The sequence below is a fragment of the Opisthocomus hoazin genome, chromosome 2, assembly GCF_030867145.1.
Source record: "Opisthocomus hoazin isolate bOpiHoa1 chromosome 2, bOpiHoa1.hap1, whole genome shotgun sequence".
Lineage (NCBI taxonomy): Eukaryota > Metazoa > Chordata > Aves > Opisthocomiformes > Opisthocomidae > Opisthocomus > Opisthocomus hoazin.
The window spans coordinates 38,540,541-38,550,971 of record NC_134415.1 but is presented as its reverse complement, the minus strand read 5'-3'; the positions used below and the strand labels follow the sequence as shown (position 1 = coordinate 38,550,971).

The window sequence follows — 10,431 nt, the reverse complement described above, 5'->3', positions numbered from 1 at the left end:
TAATTAGGAGATGGGCTCCAGGCTGCTGTGACAGCTGTCTGCGTGCGGCACTTCCCAGCAGTTTGATTAAATCTGCGACACTCCAGATGTGAGAGCCCTGTGCGTCGGCACATGGTTTGCTCTTAAACTCCACTTAAACCGTGACTGCTCTTCTGGTTTTAATCAAAGGCAAATGCCTTAAGACAGAAATCTGTGCAGAGGAATTAGCAGGGATGTCTCTGGGGCGTGCGGAGCGGGACATGACAAGGGACACCCCACAGCCTCTGATGCCAAATTAGGGCTGCCGACGCGCTTGTAGTGAGCTCGGCTGGCGACGCTACAGCGCTGAGCAGGTGGCGTGCACGGCCGGCTGCGGCTGCGCTCGCCCTGCACACCCTTCCCTTCGCCCTTGTAGACTCGAGCTAGAAACGAAGCGCTTCCCGCAGCCCGGCAGTGCTGGGAGCACGGATTTCCCCATGCGTTTAACCTGGCCATGCCGCCTGCCCCTGCAAACCCATCACCCTAAAACAGAGGATATTTGGCCATGACGTGTGTCTGCTCCTAACCGGCCAGGAGCGCGCACGTAACCCAGCCCTCAGCCCTGGCTGCAGCCTGAGAAAAGTCCCATCACCCGCATGGCGAGGAGGAAGCCCGCCTGTTACTGGGAGGTGGGGATTTAACCTTGGCAAAATACAGATGTGTCTCACTGCAATGCCCCTCTCTCTACTGCCTGCTCCCCTAACGACAGGCTGTCTCTCAGTTCCTTCTCACCCGCGCGTCAGAGGCAACGCTTTCACAACAGTCACTGCTTCCCTGTGCTCCCAGCAGGACAGGGAGGAGGTGGAAGAAAAGCCCTTTTCTTCCTGTCCATGCTGACCACCGAGGCAGGGACCTTCCCCCAGGCTCTCACCCTTGCCAAACTCCCTGTGTTGCCGTCGGCTGGCTGCTCGCCCCGCTGCGCTCCACTCCTGGGCCATCTTACACCCACGCAAGGTCCACCGTGGCTACCAGCCGGCTGGCTGAGCTTGCCGTGCAGAGCAGGCACTCGAGCGCTGTGGCGTTGTCATCGTCCCTGGGGACCAGGCTCCAACCCACGCCAGGTCTCCAGGAGCTGATGCAGCTGTGCAGCATGGAGCCGGCGGGGAGCACCGGGCTGTGACTGCCAGTGCGGGTCCAACGGGTGGGTTCTCCATCCAGCCTGGAGAATGGGAGCTTCTTCCGCCCCGAGCTGCCTGGAACTGTCAGATTGACCTGATTCATATCTAAACCAGGGAGGTGAAAGCTGTCTTATCCCATTACTAATCCCCTAAACCAGGCCCTTCAGTACCTTCTCCTTGCTACACCCTCCTCAGCCGTACAGCAGGTGGCTGCGAGGCGAGTGCACGGCCTTCCGGGGTTTCCCCGAGTTTCAGATCCCTGCAGAGATGGGGGCCCCAAAAGCCCACCAGCCGCTGGCTCGGGAGCCGTCACCAGCTGAGGAGGGTCTGCCAAAATGTTGCAGCTGCCTATCGTCCCCCACACAGACTTGCACGCCTTGTCTCCAGTCACTGCAGGGGACAGCCCCAGGCACCCGTCCCATCCCGTGTGCCCCCACGGTGCCATCCTGCAGGGTGCTGCAGGGCACGGTGGGTGCCTGGAGCAGACGCGGGGAGGAGGGGACCCCTCGGGGACTGCCCCACCTTGCTGTGCCCTGAGCCTACAAAGCACAGCAGGGAGCAGGGCGCAGGGGACGGGGGTGCCGCAGCAGCGGCCGTGGGCAGCACCCACCCACCCACCGCTGGGACATGGGTCTGTGCCGGGGATGGGGTGCTGGGGCACCCCGGGGCTGCCGGGTCGGCTGGCGCAGGCGCCCTGCCCACGGAGGCGGGGGGAACCCCGGGGAAATTAGAGCAAGGGGCGATGTTTGATGTTCTGCTCTTTAAGCGATTAATAATCTTTCGGCGTCGGAGAATCGGCTGAAAATCTTCCCTGGAAAATAATGAGCAGAGAAACATTTACTGATTAGTCTAATCCCAGCTAATCCTATCCGATGAGCATATATCAAGATATCCTTTAACTGATTTATTGTCCGAAGGAGATGGCCCTCCCCGCCACGGCCGGGGGAGCCGGCGGTGGCAGCAGGCGTGTCCCCCCACCCTGTCCCCCGGCCCCGTCCCAGGAGCGGGCATGTCCCCCGTCCCCCGCGGCCCTCCACCCTGGCCAGCAGCGCCGTATCCAGGCCACCTCGCCGGCGCGGGGAGATTTAATCGCTATTTCCATTTCTGCATCTATCGGCTTTCTCTTGGGTTTGAGCTTTTATGTTTCATAAACTGATTAGGAGCAATTATAGGCGCTTTATCCCCAAACTTTCCAAATGCCTAGGCCATATGCATATTTAAGGCTTCATCATCTCTCCCAACAGCTCAGCCTGAACGTAAACTGCTGAAAACAAGCTGATTCTGGGACAACGTCAAAAATTAGGGTTTTATCCACTAATATCTGCTTGGGCAGGAAATTTGTTGTGGGTGGTGGCCGGATTACAGCTTCTAATTACTGTGGCAGATCCTCCTTGCCTAGCAGTGAAAGTCTCCGATTCCAGCAAAACCGCGGCAAAACCACTCCGGAGAAGGGAAGGTGCCCGAGGGGCCCCCGGGGTGCCCTGTCCTCGGGTGGGGACGCCCCAAGCATCCCTGCGTCCGGAGCACATGGGGACCTCCAAGCTTGGCAGCTTTGGGAGCGTGACCTCCCCCCCCCCCCCCCCCGCACCCGTTTGCCTGTCTGGGTGCGAAGCGTGGTGGCCCGGAGGGTCCCCCCCAGCAGCCCCCAGCGCCGGCCACGGCAATTATCCTAAATGAAAGTTATTGTTCTGCTAATCCCGGGAACAGCTTGCGAGGGGAGATTTGGGTCTTTCTTTAATAACGCAAAGTTAATGCGGAGTCCCCTTGTAATTATCTTTATCAGAAGGACCCTCGGTTAATCTGACCGTCCAGCGAAGGCCCGGATCAGGCGGCCCGTGTAAGCCGGTTGTAAATCATTTCCATCAACAGATGAAGGCAAGAGAGGGGAAAAAAAAAAAATAAATATTGCAGCCCAGGTGCAAGAATCTGGGAGCGAAAGGGAGCAGGGAGGCCAGGCGCCTTGGGGTGGCCCCGGCCCCAGCGGTGACACCTGGGGTCACACAAGGTCCTGCTCCGGGGTGGCCCCATCTCCGGGGTACGGGGCGGCCGGTGCGGTGTCCCGTCTGTGGGCGTCTGCAGGGCCGAGGGGTGGGGGTGCGGGGGGGGCCTGGGAGGGAGCCCGCGGGGATGGGGGGGCTACGGGAGAGCTGGGTGGCCGGGGGGGGGGGGTGGAAGCGGAGCCGGGGTGACCGCAGGGGACCCGGCGGGGGGACGGGGAGGACCGAGGGGCGGGGGCCGAGGGGAGCGGAGGGAGGGACGGCGGGAGGGGGCGGGTGGCCGGGGGGCCCGGGGGAGGGGCGCGGGGCTGGGGGGGGGTGTCCGGGGCCCGTTAATCCGGGGATTGGGAGCGGCCCCCCCGCCGGCCCGGGGTGTGATTGGGGCCGATAAAAGGGGCGGCGGGCGGCGGTGCCCGCTCCGGTCCGGGCCAGGCGGCGGCGGCGGCGGCGGCGATGCCGGGCCGGGCGGAGCCGTCGGGGGGACGCGCGGCGGCGGGGCCGCTGGCGGTGCCCGTCCCGATGGCTCCCGGGGCGGCGGCGGCGGGGCGGCCGGGCGGCGCGGGGCTGCGGGCCAAGGGCTTCGCCATCACCGACCTGCTGGGGCTGGAGGCCGAGCTGCAGCCGCCCCCGGGGCCCCCCCCTCCTGCCGCCGCCGGTGGGTACGAGGGCAGCGGGGCGCTGGGGCTGCTGTGCGGGCTGGGGGGGGCGGGAGCGCCGTGCCTGCTGCCCGCCCCGCTGCCGCTGCTGCCCGCCCGCGGCCCCCGCCCGCCCCCCGGGCCGCCGCCAGCCGCACGCCGCCACAAGGAGAACATCTCCGGTGAGCGGGGACCGGTGGGGGGGGGCGGCGGGGAGAGGGGACCCCCGGCCCGGGCGCGCTCCCCGCGGGCGGCTGCGGCCGTGCGTTGGGAGCCGGGTTTGGTGTCCCCCCCCCCCCCGGCTCCCGACGGGAAGGTGACTCCTGCCCTCCCGCACGCTGCCGGCAGATGAGGACAGCCTGTCCGGGGACACCAGCGACCTGAAGATGTCCACCTCCCAGGTCAAGAGGAAGAAACGCCGGCACAGGTAGAGCCCGAGAGCCAGAGCTCTCCCCATTCTCACCTCCTGGCTGCTGCCAGCGGCCTCCCGCTGTCCCTCAGCTGGTCCCCGCGCCGGGGCAGCGGGTGTCCCCAAGGAGCAAAGACGAGACCCGCTGCTGGGGTGGGGGGGACCATTTTGAGGAGGAGAAGCCCCGCTGCTCGCCGTCGGGGTCTGGACGGTGTCACAGGGTGCTCTCTCCTCCGGGCAGGACGGTGTTCACGGCTCACCAGCTGGAGGAACTGGAGAAGGCTTTCAACGAAGCTCACTACCCCGACGTCTACGCCCGGGAGATGCTGGCCGTCAAGACGGAGCTGCCGGAGGACAGAATACAGGTAGGCGGCTGCGACGGTCCTCTCTCCCGCTGGAGTCTGCGGGCTGCCGACACACGGCTGTCTCTGCTACTCTGCGGCCAGGGAGCACAGGTGGTGGGGACGTGGTGGCACTGGGATGCTGCAGGTGGTGGGGACGTGGTGGCACCGAAATGCTGCAGGGTGCTTGCGGGGGTGGCCCTGCTTCCACCCCGCCCAGGCACCAAACAGGCTCCCAATGGAAATGCAGACTCAGGGGACGGACCTGGCTCAGCTGCTCACCGCAGGCAGCTCAGCTCTGTCCTCTGGAGACCCAGCTCAGACGGGAGCTGGGAGCAATTCGGGAGCTGCTGGGCCAAGCCATGTCCCACTAGCTTGCTCACTAGCTTGTCCCTTTGAGGGACACGTGGCATCTCTTAGGGACTGATCCTGCCCCACTGTGGAGCAACTCATTGGCTTACGAAGGGGGTGGTGGTCTGGGCAGCAGCCAGGTTGTATCTACACCCCTTGAGCCTTCAAAGCCAGAAAAGGGGTGTGGAGAGGGACCTGAGCACCCTCTGTCATCATCGGTCACTGCCTTATGGACCCCTTGTTCTGGAGAGGTTGGTGCTCCATGTGGAGGCCCTGCGGGCAGGCGGAGCGTAGGGTGACTTTGGCTGGGATCACCCTCCTATGTCACGATCAGCCTCGTGTAACGTGTGCTCCCTCTCCCCCCCTTCCTCCCCTCTCTCACTGACACCCACGTGTGTGCCCTCCCTCAACCCCCTCCCTACGCTCTGCCCTGGCCGCCCTCCCACTGCCGCCTGTGCATCCACACCCGGTGCTCGCACACCCAAACCCCTCCACACACCCCCGCGGCTGTCCCCTTGCCCTGGACGCACGCTCCCACGTGCCCGACGGGCCCTGGCCGCCTGGCCGCGGGGGCCGTCTCCTCCCCAATCCCACCCCTCCGTGCTCTCCTGGCTGTTACCCCTGAAGGTTTGGTTTCAGAACCGAAGAGCCAAGTGGCGGAAGCGGGAGAAGTGCTGGGGCCGGAGCAGCGTGATGGCCGAGTACGGCCTCTACGGGGCCATGGTGAGGCACTCCATCCCTCTGCCCGAGTCCATCATCAACTCCGCCAAAAGCGGGCTGGTGGGATCCTGCGCCCCGTGGCTGCTGGGTAAGTGGGAGCTTGGGGCTTTGGGGGGGCAGGGGGCGGCTGTGGAGCAAACGGCCCTTCCTTTTCCCTATGGCCGTCCTCACCTTTTCCCAGAAAAGAACTTGGCTGTGAGCAGTACTCAAGGCTGCCAAGCGCCCTGGCTTTCCCACTCCCTCCTTGTGAAGAACAGCTGGGAAAGGGAAAACCTCTTGCTGCGGTGTCAGACAGGTGCCCGTACCGGGTTAGGTATCGCTTTCTAGTGCGAGCAGCCAGTGTGGGAGTTGCAGGGCGTCTAGCAAGCCATCACCCTCCCCCCAAAACTGAAGATAATGCTACCTCAGAGCTACGCTCCACTCATACGCGGTCCTCACTGAGGTGGCACTCAAAATCCAGGCTGGGATGGGCTGTCACAGTACCCCTCTCGCTGTACGTCTTCCCCGCTGCAGGGGAGGTACGGACCAGTTCTGCCAGAAGCCGTCCTCTAGGGCTGCGGAGAGCAGATGGTGGGGCTGTGGGTCGGGAAAGGCTGGTAGCGAGCGTGAGTTCCCCTCGGGATGCAAGTGAGAGCTGAAGGAAGCAGCGGGAGGTGATGCTGAGCGGTCCTGGGCAAAAATAAGCAACTGGCTCCCTTGGCTTTGCTCTCTCCCCTCTGCAAGGCATGCACAAAAAGTCCATGGAGGTGAGCAGGAAGGCAGAGAGCCAAGAGAAGCTGGCAGATGGCTGGCGAGCGGAGCAGGGGGAGGAGGAGCTCAAAGGGAAGCAGGCCAGTTCCCAGAAAGGCTCCGACAAGCTTGGCTCTGCGAAGGATTCGGAGGACACTGCCATCGACCTCTCCAGGACAGCCAAGCATGAGAAGAGGGGTGTGCTGAGGCAGTGCATCAACGGGGACCCCCCCATGGAGCAGAAGGACAGGGACCACTGAGCTTGGGCTGCCCCGGAGGAGGCCATTCCTCACCATGTCCTGGCGAGATAATATTTATTGATTTATTGATACATATATATATATATTTTTCTTAAATAATTGAACTTTTATCTGAATTCAGGGCATTTTAAAACGGGGCACTCACGTCCCCTTGTTCCCTCACTTTCAAGCTGTTCGCTTCTCAGCAGAGGCAGGGTGGAGGGTGGGAGAGGTGTCCCAGCGAGGCCAAGAGCAGTGTGAACGCGAGACCGCGCTGTGATCAGCACGGACGTCGGCTGGGGGAGAGCTGCCCTTCCCCTCTGGGCTGCGGCCAGCGAGGAGCACGAAGAGAAGCGATGCAACGGAAGTCACTCCCTCCTCAAATGCGCGGGTGCAAAGTCGGCGCAGGAGTTTACCGACGCCTTCTCTGAGCGCTTCCACCCCTGCGCAGCGCCCACGTGGCGAGCCCCTCCGCTTTGAAGATGCAGTTCTTCCACCGCAGTTCTTCCACCGCGAGGATCAGCAGGGGTTTTGAACACGGTAGGGTTCATCCTCAAGCTGGTGTGACCTGACAGACGCGCTGGTTTATACCTCCTGAGGATCTGGCCTGCCAATGCAGCCTTATCACTGGATTTACACTGTATAGCTTCCTTCACTCGTATTTGGGGGAAGGGGGTGAAGACACTTTTGTTTATGCAATGGTCTTGTACACTCTTGAATGTTATCTGCCATACTATGCATAATGGAACAGACCTTTTTGAAAACCAAGCCATTGTACCCCAGAGCAATGAAACGATTTTGTGAATTGACATAAGAAGATATTTTGTAATTGTCTGTAACAAGTGTTACTGTCAGAGCTGTTTCTTGGTCGTCCTGTATTTATGTCTAAAAGCACTTTAGTGATCTGAATTTTTGAATGTGGCTCTTCCTGTTTTGTCCACCATTTATTTATTACCTGTTCATAAATAAAATTGTGGTGTATCTTTGGTTTTTATGCTCTCCATTGCAATTTGTACCTTCCTTTGGCACATCTGCTAGTAGTTGCCAGCTTTGAGCAGATCCTCTGCAGACTCGTGCCTAAACCGAGCTGGAGAGCTCTGCTGAGGCGCTGTAGTTGTTCTAAGGGGGCAAAGTGAAGCCCTCGTGTGTCTCCCCAGAACTGAGGTCTAGTCCAGTGGCCTCCACATGCCAGAAGGTGATTGATTTGTGGCAGTCAAAGAGCCAAACCACGGCTGATGGGTTAGCAGACGGTCTGAAACGGAGCGCACAGTTCCTGAGGGAAGTCACGGGGAGAAAGTTTCTCCACTCTCCCAAGGGCTGTTGAAAATCCTCCTCAATACAGCTCAAGTGTGAGGTTCTTCTGCCCTGAGGGCAAGAGAGGTGCCCTGCTCCTTCTCCTGCTGCTTTGGAGGCTGCAGGGTTGGGCCCCATGTCCCCGCATCTCTTGTGGTTAAATACAAGGAGCAGCTGCTCGCTCGGGGCAGGTGAAGGCGTGGTGGGAGGTACAGCTGGGGGCACCTCTGCCTCCCCGGGGAGGCACAAAGAGCAGCTGCGTGGTCCCAACCGCACAAGCACCCTCAGCGAGGCGCAAGGGGGTCTTGGCCATCCAACTGCCCGACTCCGGGTTGCGACGGGTCCTCATCTCACGGCCGGGCTGAACTGGCCTACATGCGTGCCGCGACAGCTCTCCTGGAACACGTCAAGGTTCATCTGCTGGCCGAAACATAATGGAAAATTATCAAAAGGTTTTATTAAAATCTAAGTAATTCCAATCTGGAAAGTTTCCTAACACAGCTCGGGGGGGGGGGGGGGGAGGGGTATGTGAGGCCATGTAATGATGCTGTCACCTGTCCCCACCTCTGCTGTGGGGTCTGGCTCCCGGCACACAGGCAGCCACAGGCGGGAGTGGTGGGATGCCAGCTGCGAAGAGCAGAGCAACGCAAGTGGCATCTGCAGATTTCCCGGCTTTCCCCTCTGCTTGGCCAGGCCCGCCTGGGCGGAGAGCGGGGGGAACATATGCACAGCAAACACAAGCTTTGCAGCAAAAAAAAATGTTTGACGGGGGGGCCGTGGGGAGCACGGTTCAGGAAAGGACCGGCCAGGGCTTATTGCAGCAGCAATTAGGCTCGCCGAGAGCCGAGACTTAGCACATTGGAGGCCTAATCCCGCCTGAGCAGCATCTGCAAACCTTTTATTTGGGCCGTGCCACGCTGGCACTGGGTTCCTGCAATCATTTTTTTTTTTCCTGCCCTGCCCGCCTGCAGATGGCCTGGCTCTTTGCCCTGGTCTGGGCGCAGCGCTGTGAGAGCAGCCACATCACCGCCACAGCTGCTGCAAGGGGAAACACCACGGCCTTGGTCCTGCGCAGGGCGCGGATGGGTCTCCTGGTACCGCCTGGTGGGCTCCCACCTCTCACCCCTCACCATGAAGGGGGAGTCACTGGGAGGGCTGCTGGCCTGAGGCACTTTCCGTGTGCTGGGAAGTAACCGTGGGGTGCAGCCAGGTACGCTGGGGCTCAGGTGAGCCCTTGCTGCTCCGCTCACGGGGTAAGAGCCCAGGGCAGGACACCTGAAGGGAGGTACTGGTGGACGACAGCAACTGCCTGAGGCTCAGCTCCTGGTTGCCTCCAGGAGCCAGTGGCAGGGTCTGGTGGGGCAATCCTCAGAGCAGGGACAGTCACTCGCCTCAGCTGCCTGCGCTAAGCCTGGCAGGGAAGTACTCGCTGTGGTTGTAGCGGCAGGAGGAGCAGGGCAGCACATTCCTCTTGTTGCTTCAGATTTGACCCACCCTGAGATTACTGGTAGCCAAACCTGGCCACGGCTCCTGAAAGTGCCGGTTCCAGCCAGGGCAGGTTACGACAGCGCGACAGAAGAAACCCTGACCTGTGGCAACGGCTGCTGCTTGCTCACCTCTCCACTGCTGCAGTGGGCTTGCCCATGTGAGACCCAGCAGCCGTCTTGGTGACCGCACCGGGGCCTGGCTGGCATCAGCTTCCCTCTATTAGCGGCCCTGGGGTGTGCCTCAGCCACACCAGCTGGGTTCTCTCAGGCAGGAGATCCCTTCAGCATGGCCCAGGCAAGAGGAGTCGGTAACGCCACGACCACCGCCCAGCATCCAGCGCTGCCGCAGCCTCCCTTCAGCTCACCCGGGCACATCTAGACCTTTCCGCAGCGCCACACGCACAGCGCTAGCCGGGGACTGAAGTGACCTCCTAAACCAATCACGGAAGGGGGACGAGGAAAGGGAAAACAGAATAAAACAAGATTATTTTGGCACGTCTATTGGCTTTTACGGGATTGGAGGCTGACTGTCAGGCACACAGTGCACGTCTGCGGGTTGCAAGGAGGCGGTGGGGGTGTCCTGGTGATGGGCCCAGAGCAGGCCAGAACCGAGCAGGCTGCAGGGCTGCATTTGCGGAAGCATCGTCATGGTGCCCACTTCTGCACAGCTTAGTAATATTAATTTCTAACGGGCACTCTGTCTTGGCCAGTCCTCCCGAGCCACTGGCTGGATTTTCAGACCGGGAGGTTGGGAAGCGAGTAGGAATGTTTTGCCGGTGCTCCCTCGTGTGGAGCTGTGTGGGAAACCATTTAATGTGAGACAGAACAGCACTGTCTCATGACCCTGAAAAATCAGCGCGTCCTGCGCCTCCCTTCTCTGTTCTCAGGAGATAAGCTGTTTTCACACATCCAGCTGCAAAAGATCCTGGAAGACAGCAACTGTGAACTGGCATTCGCAAAGCCACGAATCCAAAGCTGATTGGCTCTAGTAACTTGTATTAGTGTAGAAGGTATTCACTTGAGCAATAAAATGATTCTGATGGAGCACAAGACTGGGGTCCGTGAAGTCATTCACCACAGAGCTGGGCAACGGG

The 10,431-nt window shown here is 61.0% G+C and overlaps 1 protein-coding gene across 1 annotated transcript; it reads left to right on the top strand.

The window, feature by feature from the left end:
* The first annotated feature begins 3,586 nt into the window (after positions 1–3,586).
* On the top strand, positions 3,587–6,578 carry VSX1 (visual system homeobox 1). Its single transcript, XM_075446096.1, has 5 exons — positions 3,587–3,950; positions 4,117–4,195; positions 4,419–4,542; positions 5,497–5,677; positions 6,313–6,578. Exons 1-5 carry the CDS (start codon positions 3,587–3,589, stop codon positions 6,576–6,578), a joined length of 1,014 nt encoding a protein of 337 aa, XP_075302211.1.
* The last annotated feature ends 3,853 nt before the right edge of the window (positions 6,579–10,431 follow it).

Coding starts and splice junctions, on each gene's coding strand:
- VSX1 (XM_075446096.1), top strand. CDS start 3,587: ATGCCGGGCCGGGCGGAGCCGTCGGGGGGACGCGCGGCGGCGGGGCCG. Junction 4,196..4,418: donor AGGAAGAAACGCCGGCACAG/GTAGAGCCCGAG, acceptor TCCTCCGGGCAG/GACGGTGTTCACGGCTCACC. Junction 4,543..5,496: donor TGCCGGAGGACAGAATACAG/GTAGGCGGCTGC, acceptor TTACCCCTGAAG/GTTTGGTTTCAGAACCGAAG.